General features: G+C 53.0%; 1 protein-coding gene, 1 long non-coding RNA gene and 1 other non-coding gene across 3 annotated transcripts; 1 reads left to right on the top strand and 2 right to left on the bottom strand.

Moving 5' to 3' along the window:
* Nucleotides 1–549: 549 nt before the first annotated feature.
* Nucleotides 550–18,529, bottom strand: LOC139182249 (uncharacterized). The gene is made up of 4 exons (XR_011565897.1): nt 18,409–18,529; nt 17,612–17,758; nt 5,962–6,129; nt 550–1,125 (listed from the first exon to the last, which is right to left on the bottom strand). It is a non-coding gene; the product is annotated as an uncharacterized lncRNA (long non-coding RNA).
* DMBX1 (diencephalon/mesencephalon homeobox 1) lies at nt 12,220–18,429 on the top strand. The gene is made up of 4 exons (XM_019958426.2): nt 12,220–12,380; nt 15,676–15,871; nt 16,127–16,475; nt 17,406–18,429. Exons 1-4 carry the CDS (start codon nt 12,229–12,231, stop codon nt 17,846–17,848), a joined length of 1,140 nt encoding a protein of 379 aa, XP_019813985.1. The 5' UTR covers nt 12,220–12,228; the 3' UTR covers nt 17,849–18,429.
* Nucleotides 14,546–14,617, bottom strand: TRNAY-GUA (transfer RNA tyrosine (anticodon GUA)). Its single transcript has one exon. It is a non-coding gene; the product is annotated as a tRNA-Tyr (tRNA).
* Nucleotides 18,530–23,705: the final 5,176 nt, after the last annotated feature.

Below are 23,705 nucleotides of genomic sequence, written 5' to 3'. Positions count from 1 at the left end.
GCCTCTCGCCCCTTCCAGGAAGTCTCTGGTCTTGGTGGAGCCAACCCCCACTTCCCCCAAGTTCCCAGTCCTCTCCCCCTCCTTTCCTCTCCCCTTCTCACAGTCCCGCTCGGCCGCCCTGCGGTGCCCATGTAAATGACAGCAATAAATATCTAATCAAGGCCCCGGGCGATGCCGCCCGCCAAAGCCCATTACTGAGTAGGCGGGCGGGTTAGGGAGGGGTACTGGGGGGACGGTGAGTGGTGAGCTAAGCGTGTGGTCTGGTCTGGACCTTCGTCCTGCAGTGAGTACCCTAATCTCTGACCTCAGGCAGGTCATTGCTCCTCCCTCCGCCTCAGTTTCCCCTTGGGTAAGACGGGTGAGCTGGGCTCTCCGTTATCCTGTTCTGCCCCCCACCCCCCGCCGCCATCCAGCGAGCTGTCCTTCCACTTAATCACCCCTCTGCTCTTCCAACAACTTATTTGACTCGGCCCAGTGCTGCCGGATGGGTGGACATCCCAGCTCACACAGACCCAGGATCACAGCTCTGGCCCGTCTGTTCTTCCAATTTAAGCTGGGTTTCTGGCAGCGGCAGGGAAGAGTCCCCTGGATCTGCCGTCACTTGGCCAGAGTGCATTTTCCCAGACGGAGTTACTACTTGTAAATGGTTTACCGCTGCCGCAGGCGCTGCTTCGGTGTGTCCCTAGGTCATTGGAGCCCACGGGGTCTGGAGGCCCCTTCCAGCTCCCACAGCTCTATGCATCAGGGTTGTCTGAGTCCCTGTGGCTGCTTGGCCCTTTACCTACCTATCCATAGGTCTGTCTGTGCAGAGAGTAGGATCCGGGGTCTCCAAGTCAGCAAGACACCCCACCAGCTGCCGGAGGCCCAGACCTGACCCTGGAGCTGTGGCTCTGCAGAGACTCTGCAGACTCTGTTTCCGGGCTGGCCAGGCCTGGGTCTCGATGATCCTGGAGCAGCCCAACTCGTCCCTGCGGGCCTCCGGACCCGGGGCAAACCAGGCGAGTAGGGCCGGCTCCTCCAGGCAGGTGAGACGCGGAAACGTGCTGGCGGCTGACTGGTGCGCCGCTCCACTCCGGGTCCGTCCAGGTCTCCTGCGTCTTCTCTGGCTTTCCAGCTGCATCTTTGCTGGAAAGGAAGCAGAGAATCAAGCGATTATCCTGCCAGTTCGATTCCCAGGGCCTGCGGTCAGACCTCCCCTGAGCCAGCCTGTGCTCCAGAGCACACGCTGGATGGGATTCGAGGAGAAACAAAAATCGGCCCTTTTCATCTTCCAGTTCTTCCCCTGATGCATTTTGCTGCCTTAAAAAAAAAAAAAAAAAAAAAAAAAACAAACCCCAGCCGCCTGATTTCTTTGCGCCGCACCCCACCCCCAACATTAAGCTCCTCGGAAAATCCGAGAATGGTAGGTGGAGGGGCCTCTCTCAGTCTCGGCCCATTAGCCTGCAGGGGGCTAATTACCCCAATTAGTGGCTGATTTATAATTAATGGCTCGGACCGAGGGATAATTGGATGTTAATGGATAACAGTTTGTGTAGGGAACTAAGCGCCTGGGCTCTTCCAGAGGGCCCCGGGGTGGGGTCTGCCCTGAGACCCACCCAGAACTCTGGGGCTCTCCCTGATGGCGTTCTTTCCCTCCCCTCTCTGTCAACATCCCAAACCCAGAGGCTAGGTGAGCATCTCCTTTGAGAAACTGAAGGGCTCTAGGGCTTGGAGATCTGACTCTGGCAAAGCCACACAGCCTGAAGCTCACCGTCTGAGGTCCTTGGCTCTAACTTTGGGGCCACTTTGGGGTCCCTCAGCTGAACTGGAAGGAGGATGCTGGAGATTTTGGACCCCAACAGCCTGTTCCCTCAGCACATGGATCAAGCAGTGTGGGTTAATGGTAGCAGTGTGCAAGTCATGGTGTTGGTATCAAATGCCACTCGGGGAAGGGGGCCATGGTCAGGATGGGAGCAATGGCCAGGGCTTGGTGTGGGACAGGATCAGGGCTCAGTCTGTGGCAAAATCAGGGCTGAAGCTATGGCCAGGAGGTGGCTTGGCTTCTGGTGGGGTCATGAGGTCGTCCATGGGAGTAGGGCAGTGCAGGCAGGTGAGGAGGAGACTGGGGGCCTTGGCTCACTCAGTTCTGCATTCTGCTGGCCTTCTCACATCTCCCAGAGCTGTTCTCCCCTCACCCAGGACTTTAGACCATCTGACCATTACGCTAGAACTGGAGCCTCTGGAGCTGGTGTTCCTTATATTACCCCAGAGTTTATACCGGACAAAGAGTGGCTCTATCTTTACTTGTGGGATGAATGCCTAACATTTTCCTTGCTGGGTACCGAGTCTTGGCTCTGGATCCAGACCCTACCTTGCAGGAGCCCCAGACTGGTGAGGTTAAGGGCTGTTGGTGAGCGTGGAGTTCATGCTTTGGAGTTAGACTCCCTGGATTCCATCTTGGCTAAGCTGATTAGCTGTGTGGCTTTGGGCAAGTGACTTTATCTCTCTGGGTTCCTTGTCAGTCAAATGGGATGAGATTGTTGTGAGAAATAAATGAGATGCTGCCTGTCAGGTCTCTCTCAGGATGGCTGGTGAAAAATAGTCATTATTATATCTTGGGTGAAGGACAGGCAAATGGGCAACTACATTTTGATGAGGTAATGCTACCATGGGAGTTCCAAGAAGTCACCTGCCCCAACCTGGCCCATCAAAGGTGTCCTGGAGAAGATGGTAAATATGAGGGATCAAGCCTAGTATGAGGGATCAGGAATTCTCCAGGTAATGCTGGTGGAGGGACAGTGTTCCCAGAGGGGAAGGCAGTCACATGGTGACTTTGGGGGTGACTTTGTGTCTCAGCGGGTGAGAGGGTGCTGGTACAGTGGGTTAGGAGGAAGCAAGAGTGGGGGATTGGAAATGACGAATATGTGTCTAGACTGTGTCCTTGACTGTTTTCTGTGGTCTTGCTTTCAGTATCGAATCACTGAATTGTTGGTGCCCAGGCTTACCCTCCTGGGAAGGGTGGGGCATAGCTGGGGAGAATCTGCTGCCTGGCAAGGGGAGAGAGGCTGGTTCCTGGACTTTCTGCACCTTTGTGTGCCTGATACTGACAGTGGAGATTCGAGAGGTTGGGGGTTTTGACAGTGACCTGAGAATGGATCTGAAAAATAAATAGCATCTAAGAGGGAGCAACTGGGGGTATCCTCATCTCGGGTCTGCCCTTAGCCCTGGCACCTGCAGAGTCCCTGGTCAGAGTAAGGCCAGGGTCTCGATGCTCTCTTACAGGATATGCTCCCGTTGCTGGTTCCTGGCAACTCAGAAGAGGTGTGGGAATAGGGGTGCTTACTGGGATGGCAGCTCATCCTTTCCAGTTCCCAAACAGATAAACCAAGGGTGACTTGGCTTCTTAGAGCTTCAGTTCCTCATCTGTAAAGTGGGAATAATCATAGTGCTTCCCTCACAGAATTGGGATAAGAGATTCATGAGATTACCAGTCTTGAGTATCTGGCATGTTCTGGGCAGAGAGTTTCTCTTAAAATCCTGTAAACTAACGTAGTATTGTAAAGCAACTGTAATTAATTAGTTTTTTGGCTGTGGGGTGGCTTGCAGGAACATCTTAGTTCCCTGACCAAGTATTGAACCAGACCCTGGCAGTGAAAGCGTTGAGTCCTGACCACTGGACCACCAGGGAATTCCCAACTATACTTTAAAAACCCTTAAAAAAATTATGTATGTATTTGCTGCATGGGTTTTAGTTGCAGCACACAGAATCTTCATCACGGAGCATGGACTCTCTAGTTGAGGCGTGCAGGCTTAGTTGCTCCTTGGCATGTGGGATCTTAGTTCCCTGACCAGGGATCGAACCCACGTCCCCTGCATTGCCAGGCAGGTTCTTAACCTCTGGACCATCAAGGAAGTCCCTAAAAAAATGTTTTGAATAAAAAAATAATCCTGGACCCATCAGCTCAGAGCTGGACAACTTCTAGGTCATCCTGGTCAGCTACCCCCACCCCAACACATACACATTCATGTATGTGTGCGTGCACACACACACAAAGGACTCTCTCCTCCTCAGTGTCCTCAGGTGGCTGGATGGCCTTGAACTACACACTTCACCTGACCAAGATTTTGGTCAGTGTTGTGTCAGAAGAGGTCAGAGATGGCAGGTTCCTAGCCAAGGTTGCACAGCAGCCTGGGGTTGGGGCAGGAGCCCTGGTCTGGACCTCCTGAGCTTATGTATTTATGTTCTTTTTCCCGCCAAACCAGAGTCCTTTTGGTTTCCCAACTACTCGGCAAGGGGGCGGCTGCAGGGGCCTCTTCCCCAGAGGGTCTTGGGAAAGCCTCTGGTGGTGAAGGGGAGGCAGCATTTCTCAGGGCAGAAAGTCCAGGGCAGCAGGCCCCCTGCAGCCCCTCCCACTGCCCTTGGCACCAGGGCTAGTCCTCACCAGGGCCCAGGTCTTGGCTACACTCTGGAAATCAGTACAGGTAGATCCTCTGCCACCTGGGGTTCCCGTCCTGTCTCTATCCCGTTAGTCACTATAGAGCCTCAGGCAGGTGATTTTACCTCCCTCAGTCTCAGTTTTCCCATTCATACAGTGGTGATAATAAGTCCTATCTGGTAGGGTTGTGCTGAAGCTTGTTAATGTGAGCAGAAGAGGGTTTAGCTCAAGGTGAATGTTCAGTAAAAGGTAGCTGTCATGGGTAGTGAGATAATGTGTCTGACCACACTTGGAACAGAGGAGACAAGTCACTCAGAGTGTTGGTTCCTCCCCTCCTGCTTTCTTCCTTTTCCTTTAAAGACAGTTGTTCTGCTTGGTTCTTCACTGTGTGTGGGAATGAGAAGAAATGGAGAGGGAATGAAAAGTTCAGAAAAAGAGAGGAAAGGTGAAAAGAGAAGGGACAGGCCTGTGGAGTGGCTGAGCCAGGTGCAGCTGAAGGGAGAGTCCACTCTGCTTTTAATCAAAGACGCCTTACGTGTGGTTTTTTAGCAGTGCTGCTGTTAATTTATAAAAAAATGCCCCCTAATAAAATTCTGCTTGATTCTTCGATTGGCTGGGCATTAGGCCGCAGCCAGCAGCGACGCGGGGACATAACGGATGCATTTGCAGATTTGGAAAATTAAAGCCATCTATATGGCGCCTGTGGCGGGAGATCCGCCGATCTGCTTGCTTAATGAAATATAAAGATTCTTTTAACCAATGTAAGCACAATTCGACAGCTTGTGAAACACGGCCGCGCCATGATGGATGGCTCTCCTGGCTCGCCAGGAATTGCGGGGCGGCACCTTTTAAATATATAATTGATTCTGTTTGGAGTGTGCAGTGGGCTGAGCCCACGCAGGGCCTGGCCTGGGGCCAGAGGTGCTGGGCCCCCTTTCGAGGCTCCAGCTGGCCCTGCCGGACTCCAGCCTGGGCGGCTCTTGGCTTCCCCTTAGGACCCACAGCTCTCAGAACTGGGTGTGGATGGAGCTCCAGTTGCCGGGTCTGGCTGAGGACCCCAGGGGGGCAGGTCTGGGCTGCCCTATTGCTGGAAAAGTGCCTGCTGCACAGGGCTCCTCCAGTCCCAGACTCAGAGTCCTGGGGAGAGAGGAGGTGGTGGTACCAGGACCCCGAGGACCATACTGGGCTGTGTGGGCCCTGCCTCCCCTACCATCTCTTAGGCTGTGCGTCTTTCTCCTCCATGCAAGATTTATTCTTTACTAAGCATTGACTGTTTACCAGGCTCTGTGCTAAGTGCTGCGGAAACCCAAAATGGGTAAGGGAGATCTGCTTATTTTCTCTGTGTTGATCTGTCTTGCCATCTGCATCAATTCCATCTCTGCTTTTATTTCTTTCTCTTTTCTCTCATTCAGACCCTGTCCAGGGCCACATGACTTCTGAGAGTACCATTTAGTGTATGTTCTTCTGGTCACACACACACGTTCACACACGCCGGCCCACAGATGTGCACACCCGTACGAACATGTACATAACCACAGATGCCCACCTAAACACAGATGCCTGCGGTCACATGCCCGGTCACAGCCAGGCTATGTACAAGCATGATCAGTGCGATGAGCTGTAAGCATGTGGCCGGGTGGTCCCACGTGTGTGCAGCTCGGATGGTAAGCAGCATCATGTGGCCTCAGAGGAGACCTGGGGCTCTGATGTCCACCTGGAGAAGGAAGAGAGCATGAAGGTGGGGAGAGAGGAACTCAGCTGGGAGGATTCAGGCTGGCCTATCTTACAACATATACGCACGCTTATGGGTGCACACACGTGTGTGTATGAGAAACACCAGGGGAGGTGCTTTTTCTCTGCTGTTGTCCTATTGCCATGGACCAAACCAGAGATGCTAGAAGTCAGGGAATGGAACATGCTGGAGTAAGAGCCTGTGACTGGGGTTAGGAAATACTAGCTGGTGGGAAGAGCCTCACCTCACCTGTGGAAACCTGTTCCACCACCTCCTAGCTGCATGGTCTTTAACAAATTATCCAGTCATTCTCACCTTCCATTTCCACATCTGTGAGATGGGGGTAATAACATTCCTTACCTCCTAGGGCATTGGGAGGATTGATGGGGATGTCTGATGTATCTGAGGCACTTAATAAATAGTCGTTATTATTAATTCATTCATCGGATCCTTGTCTCCTGACCTCTGCCTCTGTGCCAGACCCTGTGAGTGGGCTGAGGTGGGGAATCTAGCAAGGCATGAGTTACACTTTCTGCCTTCAAGGAGCTCAGCCTTGTGGGGGAAATAGAAGTGTCACCACACTACTCTGGTGCAGGGCTAGAACTGAGAAAATCCACATAAAGGCTTTGTGTGGTGCCTGCTCAGTGCGTCCAGTAAATGACAGCTGCTGCTGTTTCTGTTACTGTTCTTTCTAGGATCGGAGAGTAGTTATGTGGAACCTGAAGAGGAGAGAGATACCTTCTCAGGGGCAGGTGGGGAAGGCCCGGTTTCTGAAGAGTAGGTGTCACTGGGGCTTTATCAGGTCCAGGGGCAGGAAGGGCAGTGCCATCTCAGGTGGAGGCCCAGTGGGCACAAAGGCACGGAGGTGACAAGCGGGGGAAGGGAGGGCATCAGGCTGGAGGGAGAGGGAGGGGAGATGTCAGACTGGGAAGCTTCTGGAGGCCTTCAGAGGGCCAGCGGTTGAGGTTGGAGAGAGGCAGTGCTCCTGGGTTCTATTAATAAAGACTTGTCGTTCATCAAAAAATGTGAGATCAGCAATAATTAAGTCAATTAAAATGTCACTTACCACATTAACAGCAGCTAGTTTTAAGGCAACATAGCTCCTGAGTTTGGTTGCGGGGGCGGGGGGGGGGGGGGAGCATTCCAGCCCAGCAAGGGGATGGGGGATGAATAAAATCACTTCTAAACCCTTCTTCCTCTTTCCCACCTGGCCCTTGTGACACCTTTTGGAGACTGGCTCTGTTTCCACATCCCTAGAAACACAAAGATAACCCTCCCCCATCCCCACTCTCAAAAAAAAGAAAGAAAGGGGACTTCCCTGGGATCCAGTGGTTAAGAATCCACCTTGGAATGCAGGGGACTTGGCTTCTATCCCTGGTTGGGGAACTGACATCCCACAGGCTATGGGGCAGCTAAGTCTGAGAGCCACAGCCAACGCAGTCAAATAAATAATTTTTTTTTTTAAAGAAAGAAGGAAAGAATTTGAGTGTGAAGATCACCTGTAATCCCATCTGCTGACTCCCAGAGATAACCTCTGTTAGTTCTGTGTTACTTCCATATTTCTTTCCTCTGCATATTTATACATACATACATTACAGAAATGGGATCACCTCATGCATACTGTTACCTGTTTCTTTCAGTCACCAGTATACTGTGAGCATCAGCATATACAGATACACATCATTGTTTTAAACCGTGGCACTGTCTTCCATGGCGCTTGTGACTGTTTCCTCATTTACTGAACTAATCCTCTCTCTATGGACAGTGAGGATTCCAGTTGTTTGCCATCATAAGCAGAACCATCATAAATATTCTTATATCCATATCTCTGTGTAGTTGAAGGATAAATTTCTGGAAATGGAATTGTTGAGTCCAGAGATGCTCTCTCTAAAGACTTTTGATGCAAGGATGAAAGAGCTCTTTTGCCAGTGAGGTAGGAAAAGGACCATTTCTCGCTCCCCTCAATAACCCTGCGTAATCGTTTTTCTTCGTATTTGCTAAACTGGTAAAAATTCTTATTTTATTGTTTCTGTTTTAATTTCTTTGGTTACAAGGAAGGCTGAGCTTTTTTTGTCATATATCAGACAGCTATTTTTCTCCCTTAATAAGTTGTCTCCTCATTTACTTAGCCCGTGTTTTATTTTTATTTTGGTCATGCTGGGTCTTTGTTGTGGTGTGTGGGCTTCTCTTATTTCAGAGCGTGGGCTCCAGAGTGTGTAGGCTCTGTAACTGTGGTGTAATTGAGGTGTGTGAGTTTAGTTTCCCCAAAGCATATGGGATCTTAGTTCCCCAACCAGGGATGGAACCTGAGTCCCCTACATCGGCAGGTGGATTCTTAACCACTGGACCACCAGGGAAGGTCTTAGCTCATCTTTTATTAAGGTGACCATCTTTTTGTTTCTCTATAAGAGCTCTTTATATCTTATGGGCATTCTGTTTTGTTTTTATTTGTGCTACTTATTTTTTGGTCAGTTTTGCTATGTCACGTACAGCAAGTTCTCGCCCAGGTTTGTTGTTTGCCTTTTGGCTTTGTTTACGGTATATTCTGTTACACAAATGGTTAAACATTTTATTCTGTCCCATCATTCTCTTCTCCTATATGTCTGCCTTTGGGGTCATGTTTATGGTGCATGGAGTGGGATTCTGTGAGTAAGTGTTGTTGGTAGGTGTCTTGGGTGAGTGTCCACTCAGAAACCTGTAAACCCAAACCTCAGCTCCCGATCTTACATCCAGCTACCGGTTTAACATTCTTTTTTCTTTTCTAGTGGTGCTACGTGGTTTGTGAGATCTTAGTTCCCCAACTAGGGGTTGAACCATGCCCCCTGCAATGGAAGCAACAGTCCTAACCACTGGACCACTAGGGAACTGCCCCCAACTTAACATTCTTACTTGGAAGTCAGCCATATTTTATACCTATCATGTCCCCAGAAGGCTTCCCAGGTGGCTCAGTGGTAAAGAATCCACCTGCCAATGCAGGAGACGTGCATTCTATCCCTGGGTTGGGAAGATTCCCCTGGAGAAGGAAACGTCAACTCACTAAAGTACTCTTGCCTGGGAAACCCCATGGACAGAGGGGCCTGGCATGCTACAGTCTATGGGGTCACAAAAGAGTCGGACATGACTTGGCGACTAAACAGCAGCAACAACAATGTCCCCCCAAAGCCTGGTTTCATTCTCCTCCACTCCTTCCCAGGCCTGCTTCTCTCCAAGAGCTTGCAATTCGGGAAAAGATCCATCTTCACTCAGTTGTTCAGTTGCTCAGACGTGTCCGACTCTTTGCCACCCCATGGACTGCAGTACACCAGGCTTCCCTGTCCTTCACCAACTCCTAGAGCTTGCTCAAACTCATGTCCATTGAGTCGGTGATGTCATCCAACCATCCCATCCTCTGTTGTCCCCCTGTTCTCCTGCCTTCAATCTTTCCCAGTATCAGGATCTTTTCTAGAGAGTTGGCTGTTTGCATCAGGTGGCCAAAGTATTGGAGTTTCAGCTTCAGCATCAGTCCTTCCAATGAATATTCAGGGCTGATTTCCTTTAGGATGGACTGGTTTGATCTTCTTGCAGTCCAAGGGACTCTCAGGAGTCTTCTCCAACACCACAGTTCAAAAGCTTTAATTCTTCGGTGCTCAGCCTTCTTTATGGTCCAACTCTCATATCCATACATGACTACTGGAAAAACCATAGTTTTGACTATTCAGACCTTTGTTGGCAAATTAATGCCTCTGCTTTTTAATATGTTGTCTGGGTTTGTCATAGCTTTTCCAAGGAGCAAGTGTCTTAATTTCATCTTCACTCAATAGCCCAGTCCACTTGTCATCTTTTTTGCCCTCTTTTCCTCACATCTTAAAACTAACCTATCAGCAGTCATGTCAATTCTGCCTTCATACCATGTCCTGACTCTGACCACTTCTCCCCACCTCCACCCATCCTGCCTGAGTGGAAAGCCCTTTGGCCCCTGGGCTGGATTCTTCAGTGAATCCAGTCCAGGGATTCTTGACCCTCTGCAGTCTGATCTCTTCTTGACCCTCTGCAGTCTGATCTCCATACAACAGCAAAGTGAGGTTTTAACAACAAATCATGTTATTCAAGGCCATCCAGGAGCTTCCCATCACAGTCAGGATAAAATTCAAACTCTTTACATGGGCCGTGAAGCCCTCTGGGATCTGGCCCCTTCTCTCCCTCCCACCTCGTCTCATCCACTTGCCCCTCTCCCCCTCTGAGCTCCAGCTACCCTGGTTTCCTTGCCGTTCCGCACACATACCAAGTTGTTCATGCCTCAGGGACTTTGTCCTTGCTGTTCCTTTTACCTGGAAAGTCTCCCCCCACCCCAGTAAAATTCACATGGCTTATTTTGAATATCAGAGAGCCCTTTCCTGACCATATGTCCTAAAACAGCCTCACCTTTCCTCTTGATATGCTCTTCCTCTGCTCTATTTTTCTTCAGAGTACTTATTCCTGTCTGACTTTATTTATATAGGTTTATTGGTTTTATAGCCTTCCCTGCTTGGGAGGTAAATTCCATGAAGGTAGGACTTCCTTGGTGATCCAGTGTTAAGACTCTGCAATTCCACTGCAGAGGACATGGGTTCAATCCCTGGTCGGGGAACTAAGATACTGTATGCCTCTCAGTGTGGCCAAAAAAATTCCACAAAGGCAAGGACTTTGGTACTTAGTAGGCGGGTGCTTAATGAGTCTCTGCTGAATGAATATGTGTAATATATGAAAGTGTATGAGCGTCAGGTTTGTGTGTAGATACATATGCTGTGTGGATAGGTATCTGTGAGAATGTGTATGTGTGCAACTGTGGGAATAATGACATTGCATTTGTGATTGTTGATGAATTTGTGTGTATGTGAAGAGTGTCTGCATATGTGTCTGTGCATGAAGTATGTGTGTGCATGTGTGCGCGTGTGTGTGCTATGGATGTTTGGTGATATGTCCACTTCAGTGAGGGTAGGGAGCCAAGACACCTGGACATGGTCTTTCTCTTGTCAAATGGTCCACATTCCAAAACTGACATTTCAGGGCAACACTTGGTGGGCAGAAGGACTGGGAGGGTCCGGAGGAGCCCTGGGGCTGGTGGGGCCCCGGCAGCCTTGTGCTGATCCGAGCCACCTCAGCAGAAGGGATGTGCTCTCCGATGCATTGGCCGCCAAAGAATGAGGCTGAAGTGCTATGGGGTGAAGGAGGCCCTGCATGGGCTGTGTGGCCTCAACATGTCACTGCTCTTTCTCCAAGCCTCAGTAGACTCATCTGTAAATGGAGTTCATTTGCTCTTGGCCTGCTTGCTTCTTGGACACATGGTGAGAATAGAGGGAGGCAATGGCAGTCTGTGTATGGCAGTCATAGTAACACTGTTACTATGTTCTTAAAGCTTAAAGAACTTAAAGAACTTAAAACAGTGTTCTTAAAGCTGTGTGGTGCATGAGGGTTGTAGTCCACTATCTCACCAGAGCAAATGCCTCAGTGTTCCCAGTCCAGCTCTGGACTTGGTCCCGTGAGCCTCCTTGGCTTTTTGTTGAACAAATAATATGTGTGTGAGGTGCAAATGAATAGGTGCCTGGGTGATTAATGAAGAGATGACCGAATGAAGCAGCAAACAGATTGTTGAATCCCAATGACTAACGTGTTCGAGCATACCCTACATACCAGACCCTATTTATTGTAAAGGCTTCTCTTAATCCTTGCAATGACCCCATGAAATAAGTACTGTCACCCCATTTTGCAGATGGAGAAACTGAAGGTCAGGGAAGTTAAGTGACTTATAAAAGCCAGAAAGCCTGCAGGTGGTTGAGAGTCCAGCTCAGGCAATCTGACTCCAGGGCCCAGAGCATTAAGCCCTACACAAGTCCTGCTGTGTGAATCAATGAATGAGAGGCTGATTGAATAAATAAATAGAGGCAGGAGCCCTTTGGCTCTTAGCTATGGGCAAGGCGGGCCTCTTTTCCATGAGATGGCAGAAGCTCAGGGGTGAGGTGGGCATCCAAGGTCTGGGCCAGGGGTGGTGTCTTCCCCAGGGTAGAGTGTGACCGCATGGCCTCATGTCCCTTCCCTTTCGCCCATCTGCAGGCACATGCCGCAATGCAGCACTACGGGGTGAATGGCTACTCGCTGCATGCCATGAACTCGCTCAGCGCCATGTACAACCTGCACCAGCAGGCGGCCCAGCAGGCCCAGCACGCCCCTGACTACCGGCCCTCAGTGCATGCACTCACACTGGCCGAGCGCCTGGCTGGTAAGGGCCGTTTGTGGGGATGGCGGCTGCAGGGTGGAGGAGAGATCTGGGGGACAAGGCTCTGTCTGGAAGGTGAAGGCAGGAGGGAGCACTGGGAATGAAACTCAGGAAGACCCAGGTGACTTATGGCACAGGGAGATGTCAATTCAAAATCTGTGTGCGTATCCAGACTACCCATGTTTGCCTGGGCCCTGAACCCTGGAGCTGCCCTGTGCCTTCCTTCACATTTCCTTAACAGCCCTCGGGGGGAGGGGCCCAGTAGCCTCTCACAGGTGGAGAGACTGAGGTAGGAGGTAAGGGACTAGCCCAGAGCCTTCCAGCTGGGAAATGCCAGAATGCCCCAGGAGCCACTTCTGTAACAGCGCCCACATTTTGATCACTGATTGTGTGGCCAGGCACGGAGTGAGTTGCTCTTTGTCTCTCTGTGCATCAAACCATTCAACTCCAGTAAAGGGAGGTTATTATCTCCATTGTATGGATAAGGAAACGGAGGCTCAGTGAGGCTAAATTTAGGCAGGGCTGGGGTGGGAGATTAGAATGGGATCTTATGGCTAAAGATCTGAGCTTTGAAGTTGCAGACTTGCCATCATTGTAGGGTCTGCCCACTCTCCTCTCTTCTCTGAACCTCAGCTTCCCCTTTATAAACAGGGAACATGGTAGGGCCCATTCCATAGGATGGTGGGGACATTACTTGAGATAACACATGTAGGGTATTCAGCAGGGACTAGTGGGTGCTCAGAGGAAATTATTATCCAGGTCCTGTGGGAAGCACCCATGAGGGAGCTCCAGCCTGGTCCCCACTACTCCTGTTCACCCATGGTTGCTCTGCCGTGAGAGTCCCTCAGTGAACATGGGAAGGATTTGATGGCTTGGGTGGGGAACCTAAGTTCCTGAGAGGTGAAGCCACCCACCCCATCCTGTCCCAGGCCAAACCTCAAGCAGCAGATGAACTGCTTTGGGCCTGTGCCAGATGGTCCTGGGAGGGCTTTAGGGTACTTCCAGGGAGGCCAGGTGCCCATATACCCATGAGAGGGCACAGCAGAAAGAATGTGGCCAGGATCAAGTGGTGGGGCAGACCAGAGAAGCATGATCAGCTGGGAGGGCTTCCTGGAGGGCATGCGGCAGGAGCCCAGCCTTAAAAGGGTAAGGAAGGGGGACTAGCATGAGAAAGGCACAGAACTAGGATGAGCTGTGAGGCCTGGGCAGGGGATCTGGCCTGACAAGGAGGGTGGGGCAGCCACCCTGCAAGGCTCTGGGAAGGGCTCAGAGGATGAAACCGAGCCCCCGGTCACCTTCTGTGGATGAGCATCAGTCTCCAGTGTAGGAATGTGTGTGCAGGCCTGCCCGGCTATGGCTGCTTCTCTGGTTTGGAGTGAGTTCCCTGTGCCTGGCCTGGTGGTGACATTATAGATCCTGACCATGTTCCAGAGCTCAGAGAAGAAAGGTCAGGGACAGAGGAAGTGGAGTATTCAGTGCTCCCACCACAACTCTAATCTTAAATTAGGAGGAGGCACACGAGCTCCAGGCGGGCCCTCGTATGGAGGCCTTGCTTTCCAGCAGGAGGTTTTGCTGATGGTGCAGACAGCCTGGTCTCCCAGGTGGCAACCCCCTGCCCTCACTTACAGCTCCTGGAGCCAGCAGCAGGATGCTGAGCTGTTGCTCCTGCACCCAGGGTTCCACTGAGAGGGGTTCTCTCCTTCCCCTTCCCCAGTGTAACCAGCATGAGCTTGGGGCTCAGTCCAGGTTGGGATTAGTGCTGGTTTGTGTGGAGTTCAGGGCTCCCTCTTTACACTGAAGAAGGAGCAGCCCAAAGTCTGAGGCTTTCTGGAGACCCAGCTACCTCCTTCCTCGTTTAGAGTGTTGTGTTGATTTCCCAGTCCCTGAAGTGCAGGCAGCCCTGTGCAAAGGCTGATGCAGCTTGGGTTCCCTTCAGCATAGATAGTCCAGGGCCCACTTATGAGTGATGGGAGGCCGGGAAAGAGAAGTTGACTGTCCATCATCCCAGGACTAGTCAAGCAGAAGAGCAGGAGTGTGAAAGTGAAAGTCACTCAGTCATGTCCGACTCTGTGACCCCATGGACCGTAGCCCACCAGCCTCCTCTGTCCATGGGATTCTCCAGGCAAGAATACTGGAGTGGGTTGCCATTCCCTTCTCCAGGGGATCTTCCCTACCTAGGGATTGAACCCAGGTCTCCTGCACTACAGGCAGATACTTTACCAACTGAGCTATCAGGGAAGAGCAGGAGGGTAGATAGCAACCCCAGGCAGATATATATGCTGGGAGATTCACGTTCTCAGCACATGGGCAGGACTGTGGAATCTGTGGTCTACCAGGCCTGTCTCCTCTCCTAGCCTGTGGTGGTGGTTAGTACCTGCTCTCTTTGTCCTTACCTCTTGGAGAAAGCAGCTAGAAGGGCCAAGACTGCACGCAACTAGCCTTTCTGAGGTTGCCAGCCCTGCCAGAGCCAGCCTTTCTGTTGAGGAGATATAAAACCAAGGCCTCAGGTCCTACCATCAGAGATTCATAGGCTGGGATGATGAAGTTCATAGCCAGAGGACACAAGATCAAGAGCCAGTGAATTCCATCTACTTAGTCAGACTCCTCCTAACAAGACCTTGCAGATAGGTCCCAAGCTCACGGCCTGGCTTCTCATGGTCAGTGTGATATTCTGTTGGTATCCAGAATCTAAGGGTCATTGGCTCTTAGAACTTTTGTGACATGGACTTCCAAATTGCCAGCATCTTGTACTCTCAGAATGTTATATCTTATTATCTTAGGAATTTATGGATTTTAGGGTAAAGCCAACCCACCCACCTACCCACCTCAAACCAAATAAGGAAGATCCCCCTCAGGCATATTCCTAACAGCCATTCTTAGAGATGAATTAAAGCTCATTGGGCCTGATAGTAACTTCCTACCAAATGGCTCAGACGGTAAATTTAGCGTCTGCCTGCAGTGTGGGAGACCCGGGTTCGATCCCTGGGTTGGGAAGATCCTCTGGAGAAGGGAATGGCAACCCACTCCAGTACCTTTGCCTGGAAAATCCCACGGACAGAGGAGCCTGGTATGCTACAGTCCATGGGGTCGAAAAGAGTCAGACACAACTGAGTGGCCTGACAGTAAATGATAGTGTGGAGTGATCTTGAAAATCCAGCTACATGGAGAGGAAATGGGTGATTTCCATGGGGAAGAGACCAGGGTCTAGCTCTGGCAGGACCACAGTAGGTCAGAGCAGGGTAAGATTTAAAACCTATTTCCCATAATTAAATGGGCCCCCTCTCCTTGCCCTCCAACGGCTGTACATTTCAAGACATCATCTTGGAGGCCCGCTATGGCTCACAGCACCGCAAACAGCGTCGCAGCCGCACGGCGTTCACAGCTCAGCAGCTCGAGGCCCTGGAAAAGACCTTCCAGAAGACTCACTACCCGGACGTGGTGATGCGTGAGAGGCTGGCCATGTGCACCAACCTGCCTGAGGCTCGGGTGCAGGTAAGGCCCAGCTAGACCTTGCAGACAAGCACCAGCCCACTGGCTGGTTTCTCACTGCCCAGGAGCCAGCATTTCAAACTGCACCCGGTGTCTCCATGAATGGCTGCGGTGACAGGAGGGGAGGGAAGGGATTGTGGGTGCGTGTTTCCCAGAGGGCGGGCGACCTTATCCTGCACATCCTCCCTTGGGGAGTACCCTGCTCCATGACTCCGCTGCATCCCCTCCCATTCCTGCGGCCCCTCTCCCGGTTCCCAGGTGTGGTTCAAGAACCGCAGGGCCAAGTTCCGGAAGAAGCAGCGCAGCCTGCAGAAAGAGCAGCTCCAGAAGCAGAAGGAGGCTGAGGGCTCCCATGGGGAAGGCAAGACCGAGGCCCCGACCCCAGACACCCAGCTGGAGACTGACCAGCCCCCCAACCTGCCCAGTGGCGACCCCCCTGCTGAGCTTCACCTGAGCCTGTCTGAGCAGTCAGCCAGTGAGTCGGCCCCTGAAGACCAGCCTGACCGGGAGGAAGACCCCCAGGCAGGGGCTGAGGATCCCAAGACTGAGAAGAGCCCTGGGGCTGAGAGCAAGGGGCTGGGCTGCAAGAGGGGCAGCCCCAAGGCAGGTGAGGCTTGGCAGGGGCTATGGGTGGTCTGGGACCCCGCCTAGGGAGAATGGCCAGGTCTAGCTGCCCAGGGGCCTGGCTCTGCCAGAGGTGTCAGAGCAGAGATAGAGTTAACCCTGGACACGTGGCACTGGCCCTGACCCAGAGAAAGGACACGGCCAAGCAGGTCCATGCCAGGTGATCCCCCTTTAGTCGCTGAATCATGGCAAGGTCAAGGGAATTTTGGGGGGAGGGGCTGTGTGGCAGGGGAGGGATACTTGAGGAGCTCAGGGTAGAAGCTATTTATCAGTGCAGTACGTTAACAACAGCACAGATGTGCCAGTGCATACTGAGTGAGTGCTACACGAGTACCAGAGATCCCCACATGTAGCAGAGGCTCTGGGCTGTGTTTTTTGAAGGAGCAGAGCCCTGGCAGGAAGCATTACCTCAGTCACAAACCCTGCATCCAGGCAGGGAGGGGACGGGGCTGTGAGCTGAGAGCTGGAGGGGAAGGGGCACCACAGACAGGCGAGGGAAAGGGGAGGCACAGCCTTGGAAAGAACAAGAATCTTGGGGTGGAACACTTCAGTACCACCCAATTTGCTTATGGCTCAGCCATTCCCTTTGTCAGTCTGATTCTGTTGTAGCGATTTTGAGAGTCAATAGAACTCTTTTGTCCCACCAAACCCAACAAACAGCAAAAACCAAAACAAGAAAAGGAGACTCCCTAAGATGTCAGACATGAGGGCCCTGGCAGAGTCCATGCCGTCAGGAAGCTTGGGTTCCTCCCTCCCAGGATTCTGGGGACACCCGGGCTGAGATGGGTGGATATGATTTCAGCCACAGCCCGTCTTGTCTACAGTGCCAAGTGGGAGGCGAGGCCGGGGGAGCCCCTCCTGGCAGACCAGCACCCTTGTCCTGAGTCCCCGGTTCTTGATTCTCTGCTTGCAGACTCCCCGGGCAGCCTGGCCCTGACGCCTGCAGCCCCGGGGGCCGGCCTGCTGGGCCCCTCCCACTCCTACTCCTCCTCCCCGCTGAGCCTCTTCCGTCTGCAGGAGCAGTTCCGCCAGCACATGGCCGCCACCAGCAACCTGGTGCACTACTCGTCCTTCGAAGTGGGGGGCCCGGCCCCCACCGCCGCGGCCGCCGTGCCCTACCTGGGCGTCAACGTGGCCCCGCTGGGCTCACTGCACTGCCAGTCGTACTACCAGTCGCTGTCCGCGGCCGCCGCTGCCCACCAGGGCGTGTGGGGGTCCCCGCTGCTGCCTGCGCCCCCCGCAGGCCTGGCGCCTGCCTCAGCTGCCCTGAACAGTAAAACCACAAGCATTGAGAACCTGCGGCTGCGGGCCAAGCAGCACGCAGCATCCCTGGGACTTGATACGCTGCCTAACTGACTGCTGGCCGCCCCCTGCAGCCAGGGCTCTTGGGCTCCCCCAGCCCAGCCCCAGGGTCATCCCAACATGGCTCTCAAGGAGCTACCTCATGAGCCCAGGGATCCTGGGGCCTTGGAGTCCTGCCTCCTGCCCCCCCATCTCCCCAAGCTCCAGCCCTCGGTGAAGCCCACACCTGCACCCTCTGCATGGCCCTGCTTGGATCCCACGGAGGCCGAATGGGGAGGAGGTGAGAGGCCAGTGCCCCCAGCTTTCCCCAGTGAGAGGTTCTCGCTGGCCAGACCCCTGCCTCAGGGTCGCCTCCTCCCATCCCCTGCTTCCTCCCCTAGTAAGTTGCTGTGTGGAATGTGAAATATAAATATAAATATATAAAGCTATATTTTCAGGCATCTGCCTGCCCCAGGCCCCCTGCCCCGCTCCAGCTCCATCGCTTCTCCACTGCCTTCCCCCAGCTCTGCCTACAGCTTCTGCTCTCCCTCTGGCCTTCCCTCCTCTCTCTCTGTCTCCGCTTTCCTCCTCCTCCTTTCCCCAGCCTCTGTCTTCCCCTCTCTGGATCTCCCCACCGTGTCTCTTCTTCCTGCCCCTGCTTTCTTTCTTCCGTGCTGGCTGTGTTGATGTAGACCGGTCCCAAATTATGTTTTGTTTGGGGTTATGGCTTTTCAGTTTTAGTCATTTGGCTTCTTCCTGTTCCTCTCCTTTTGCTTCTTCTCAGCCTCCTGGCTCCTCCCCGCCTGCACCCTCTTGAGGCAGCTTCTCCTTCCAGTAGAGGTGATACGGCCCTCGCTGGAGACCCCATAGCCACTGGAGCGGCAGGCAGGAGGGGGCCCTAGTTCCCACCCCTGACCTGGGCCTGCGTCCAGAAAGGCATGTTCTCGGTCTTTTCTAGCTTTGAGATGCCCCCTCCCCATCCCCAGCCCAGATTGAGAAGGAGGGGAGTGAAGGCAGGAGTCAGGCTGGAGCAGACAGTAGAAGGACAGCATCTCTGGCTGTAAAACCTCCAGAACAGGAGCCTGGGGCCAGCATTCATCCAGGGCTGACCACAGGGTTCTAGACCTCTCTCTCTGGTGCGACTTCCGTAGTTGGAGGGAGGCAGTAGGGCACGGGTGCTTTCAGAGAAGTGTCTTCGAGGAATAAGGTCTTCTGCCCCTGAGCCTGAGGTTCTGCAGTTAGTGTCCGTGGCAGGGTGTGACTGAGCCAGGAGGGAGGGTCCTCCACCTCCGGATCACACCATGCGGCAATGCAGAGTCTCAGGGCTTCAGCTGGCATCCTGTCTCAGAGCCCACTGTCGAAGTAAGGGCTTCTGTCCAGTGAGTCGCTGGCATGGAAAGGTGTGTTCCTATTTGTGGCCAGGAACCCAGCTCAGCAAACTCCCTTTCAAAGCAGTATGACCTTGAGTCAGCCCATAGCCTCTGTGCCCACTCCCCACCTGGATTAGAGGGCCTGTAACATCCTATCCTGGAGAAGGCAATGGCAGCCCACTCCAGTACTCTTGCCTGGCAAATCCCATGGACCGAGGAGCCTGGTAGGCTGCAGTCCATGGGGTCGCTAAGAGTCGAACACGACTGAGCGATTTCACTTTTACTTTTCACTTTCATGCATTGGAGAAGGAAATGGCAACCCACTCCAGTGTTCTTGCCTGGAGAATCCCAGGGACAGCGGAGCCTGGTGGGCTGCCATCTATGGGATTGCACAGAGTCGGACACGACTGAAGTGACTTAGCAGCAGCAGCAGCAGCAGCAGCAGCAGCAGCAGCAGCAACATCCTATCCAGCTCTAACATTCCACACATCTGTGCTTTCAGCCTTGCAGGGCAGAGGTTTTTAGTTAAACTAACAACCACCACAAAAAGGCTCTCACAAAGCACAGTGTTTAAATTAGAAAATGACTGTTGTACTGCTGTGTAGCAGAAGGTATTGCAGGCACAAGCCTCTCCCTGGGCATGGCCACAGTCTCTGGGCCTCGGTTTTCCCAGTAAGTGTAATGGGTCCCTTTGAGTTGAGACAATCTGGATTTGATCCTGCTTTTCTTGAGTGTTAGTCCAGCCTCTGTGGGCACCCCATCTCCAAACCTTCATGTAGGCTCAGGGCTCAGGGCAAGAGGAGAGAAATGGCTTGCACAGATTCTGGGTCATGATCCCCAGACCCAGCACTTTGTGGCTCACCACTAAGCTTCCTCCCCCTGCTTAGAGAAGCTGCATCTGAAAACCAGGGTAAAGATACCTAAGGCTTGACTCCTCTCCCAGTGGGAGGAGGGGGGGGGGTCTACGAGTAGGACTGGTTTGCAGAGTAGTCGATGCCCATGATCCGTGGGGAGTTCTGGGCCAAGGCAAATGGAGAAGGCTTTGGATGGGGAAAAAGTGAGGGGGATGGTAGCTTGGGCCAGGAAAGCTATTTCAACAAAGCAATGGAGTGAGACTACATGGATGATGGGGAAATGGTGGCTGGCTTCATGAGAGGTGGGGCCAAGGTTCTTGAATCCAGGTTAAAGTCCTCACCTTGATGTGGCAGGGACCAAGGCAGGCAGGTGAAGGTTTCTGAACAGAGGGTTAATTGAACCAGGATTGGGTATCTGGGATTTGGAAGGTAAATCCAGCAGCCACTGGAGATCAGAGGAGAGACCTGGTCAGGGAGACAGGAAGGCAGAGAGAGCAACTCTAGGGACAGGAGAGATTTCTGTTTTATCCTCTGGGATCAGGAAGTTCTATTTCTGAAATGAAAGAGATCTCACCTAGCCCAGGCCTGGGGACTGAAGCTTTTTTCCTGTCCCTGGAGGCAAATGACTATCACTGCACCTTGGAATCCAGTAGCTCTAGACATGCCCACTTCCCCCAAGAAGCCTCCCCAGATTTCCCAAGGAGCAAGTCCACCCCGGAGTCATGTTCTGGCTCAGCCTAGCTTCCCTCAGCGCTTTTTCAAGGCGTCCTCATTCAATCCCGCCAGCCCAGAGAAGGCAAAGAAAGTGTATGTGGTCCCCTTCCCCGGGCAGATCTCAACCTAGTTTAGGGGACGAGCCTCAGTGAACGAAAGCAGTTAGAGAGCAAGAGGGGAGCTTATGTGTAAGCAGCACCTGTACCTCCTATGAGCTTGGGACTGTCCCACCTCACCGGAGACTGAGGCCAAAGCCTCTCCCAGGGCGGCCTGGTCACCTGCAGGCTGAGAGTCAGGCTCTGACTGTCCTTCCCAGGAAGGTCTCGTTCCTCTCCTCTCCCTCCCACTTGAGGCCTCTGTGTTCCGCCTCCTCACCTCCCCAGAGCATGGTCCATGGGCCTGGGTCCCCCACCCCAACTCCGCAGTAGCGGGCTGTACAGACTGCTTTCCAAACCAGCTGTTTTGTGACCTTTTGTGCTTAGAGGTCGTGCCAGCCCGTGGCAAAACCACTGTGTACCGTATTTATTTATTCTGTTAGTTGAGAAAACAAGACTCAAGTGCCCCCTCCCCTGCTCCACCCCCTGCGTAGTGCGGCATGACACTCTGTCCCGTGTACCCCTCCGTTTGTCTGTCTGACTTCCTGTGACGTTGTGACCTGTTCTTTGTCCTACTTGGCTAATAAACAAGAATCTGGCAGCACAGCCCTCAGTCCAGTTCATTTCCAGAGGGGCCCGCGGTGGACTGAGCAGGTGGTTCTGGGCTGTGGCCTGCAGGGGAGGGAGGCAGACCTGCCTCATGATTAGCCACTTCCTCCAGGGCCCTCACCTGTCTGGGGCTAGAGTGCCCTCTGGGGAGATCTCAGGGAGCAGAGGGACAGGGGCAGGGAAGGATTCCATCTCCTCTGCGTTGTTGATCCTCATCCAAGCACCTGTGGTAGGGCAGCGGCGGGTGGGGGGCCAGGGCCACTAGGAGGGTTTCGGGGTGGTCTGGGGAATGGGTCTGTAGGACGGAGCGGACAGAGGTTCTATGGGAACTACAGGAAGGCACACTAGATCTAAAGCCAGGCTGTTCTCCAATGGGATGGGCAGCCTGTGCAGGTAGGGAGCTCTTTAGTCCTTGGAGGTGAGCAAGCAGAGGAGGAAGAAGGATCTGCTGTGGTGGCTGGATGGACTGGAGATTTGTGAAGGTCCTTCTTTTCAAGAAAAAAAACGACTAGCAACTCCCCTACTCAGCCTTCACGGCCCTTCCCCGGAGTGTCGGCACAGGGACCCTGAGCCAGAAGCAGTGTTGCAAGCTCAGGGTTGGGTTTGGGGGTGAGAGTCCCCTCTGGTAGTTTCCTAGGAGGAGAACCCCAGCAGGCCTGAATGGTGTGCAGGAAGCTGCTTGCTGGGCTCTGTGGGGGTGGGGGTGGGGGTGGGGGTGTAGGCGCTTCAGGCCACAGGGACCCACGGGCCCCTGGCCAGCCCCACCCCCCATTTCCCAGGTCACTGCTGGACCCTAGGAGGCACATTCCTCTCTCCCCAGTAGGGCTGAGGATTAGGGCGGGGATCACCCCCTTCACCTTGTCTTCCTACCTCCCTGGGAGGGGCTGGTGGATCAAATGTCTGCCCCAAATCTCCCACGGCCCCTCCCAGGCCCGAGCCTTGCCTGCCCCTACATATCTCCACCCCAGGTACACACCTTCCCTGGAGGGGAGGGTGCCCCTGGACCTCTGCAGTTCAAATCATTCATGCCTCAGCATTTACTGAGCACCTGCTGTATGCCTGGCCCTGTGCTGGGTATATAGAAACAAGTCAGGAAAAGTCCTCTCTCTCAAGACAGTACAAAAGAGGGCGATTTGGGGTTCAAAAAATAGAAAGCTATGGGAGCACAGGGCTCCAGGAAGCAGGGTTCCTGGCTTACTTAGCCCAGGGAGATCAGGAAGGCCCCTTGGGAGGGAGACTTTTGGGCTGAGTCCCATAGGTCCAGTGTTCACCAGGAGAGCAAGAGAGAAGAGAGTCCTGGGAGGCATAGCACCCACAGAGCTGCAGGACCTGTGGCTGGTGAGTCCCAAATTCTAGGGGATCAAGGGCAAGGATGGGGTGGGTGGTGTCAGGAGCTGAGGAGGGAAAGGGAAGCTGGGAGCTTGAACTCAAGCTCCAGGTAGATTAGAAGCTGGGGGAGTGGGGGGGTGGGGATCAGACTTGCATTTAAGGAAATTCTACCCTCCCATACCTTTGCTGAATGGTGGTTCTGGAGGAGGCAGGGAGAACAGAGAGGAGGCCATTGTCACATCCTGATGAGAGGAGGGTGGCATCGGTATGGACTAGGGGAGGAGGGGTGGGAGAAGGGGTCAGACTGATGAGAGATTTAGGAAGTAGAATTACCATGGGGACTACAGGCTTGGGAGGGGTCAGGGGTGCTCGGAGTCTCTGGTTTGGTGCAGGGGGAAACTTGGGCTGGGTTGAGGGGAATGAGCCTGAGCTCAGGCTGGTCTTTGGGGTGTCTTTAATTTGTTCAAGGGAAGATATTGGAATGTACTGGATCAAGGTGCAAGAGAGGGGCCTGTCTATACTGTTTTAGATTTTAATCTATTTAATAAGTACTCACATGGCACTTTCTCTGTGACTGGCACCTCACAGATATTAAGTCACTTAATCCTTATATAACGCCATGTGGTAGGTATTACTGTTATCCCCATTTAATAGATAAAGAAACTGAAGCACAGAGAGGTTAGATAATTTGCCCATGCCCACACAGCTAGTAATGGGCCAACCAAGGTGTGAAAACCCGGCTAATCTCAGAATCCATGCGCTTCACCTTGGCGGTTGTCAACAGAGATGGAGAACAAAGCCACGTCACTAAGTGAGCTCACACAGGGGACGCCGAGCCGAGGATGGGGCCTCAGGGAAACTGACTACAGAGCCAAAAAGATTCTGTTACGGAGCTGGGACAAGCTGCTCTCAGCTGCTGTTGCCTTTGGTCTTCTATTGACTGGGTATCATTAACCGCGTC

Source organism: Bos indicus, chromosome 3 (genome assembly GCF_029378745.1).
Source record: "Bos indicus isolate NIAB-ARS_2022 breed Sahiwal x Tharparkar chromosome 3, NIAB-ARS_B.indTharparkar_mat_pri_1.0, whole genome shotgun sequence".
In the NCBI taxonomy this organism is placed as follows: domain Eukaryota; kingdom Metazoa; phylum Chordata; class Mammalia; order Artiodactyla; family Bovidae; genus Bos; species Bos indicus.
Note: the sequence above shows the minus strand (reverse complement) of the source record. Positions and strands in the feature narration are given on the sequence as shown.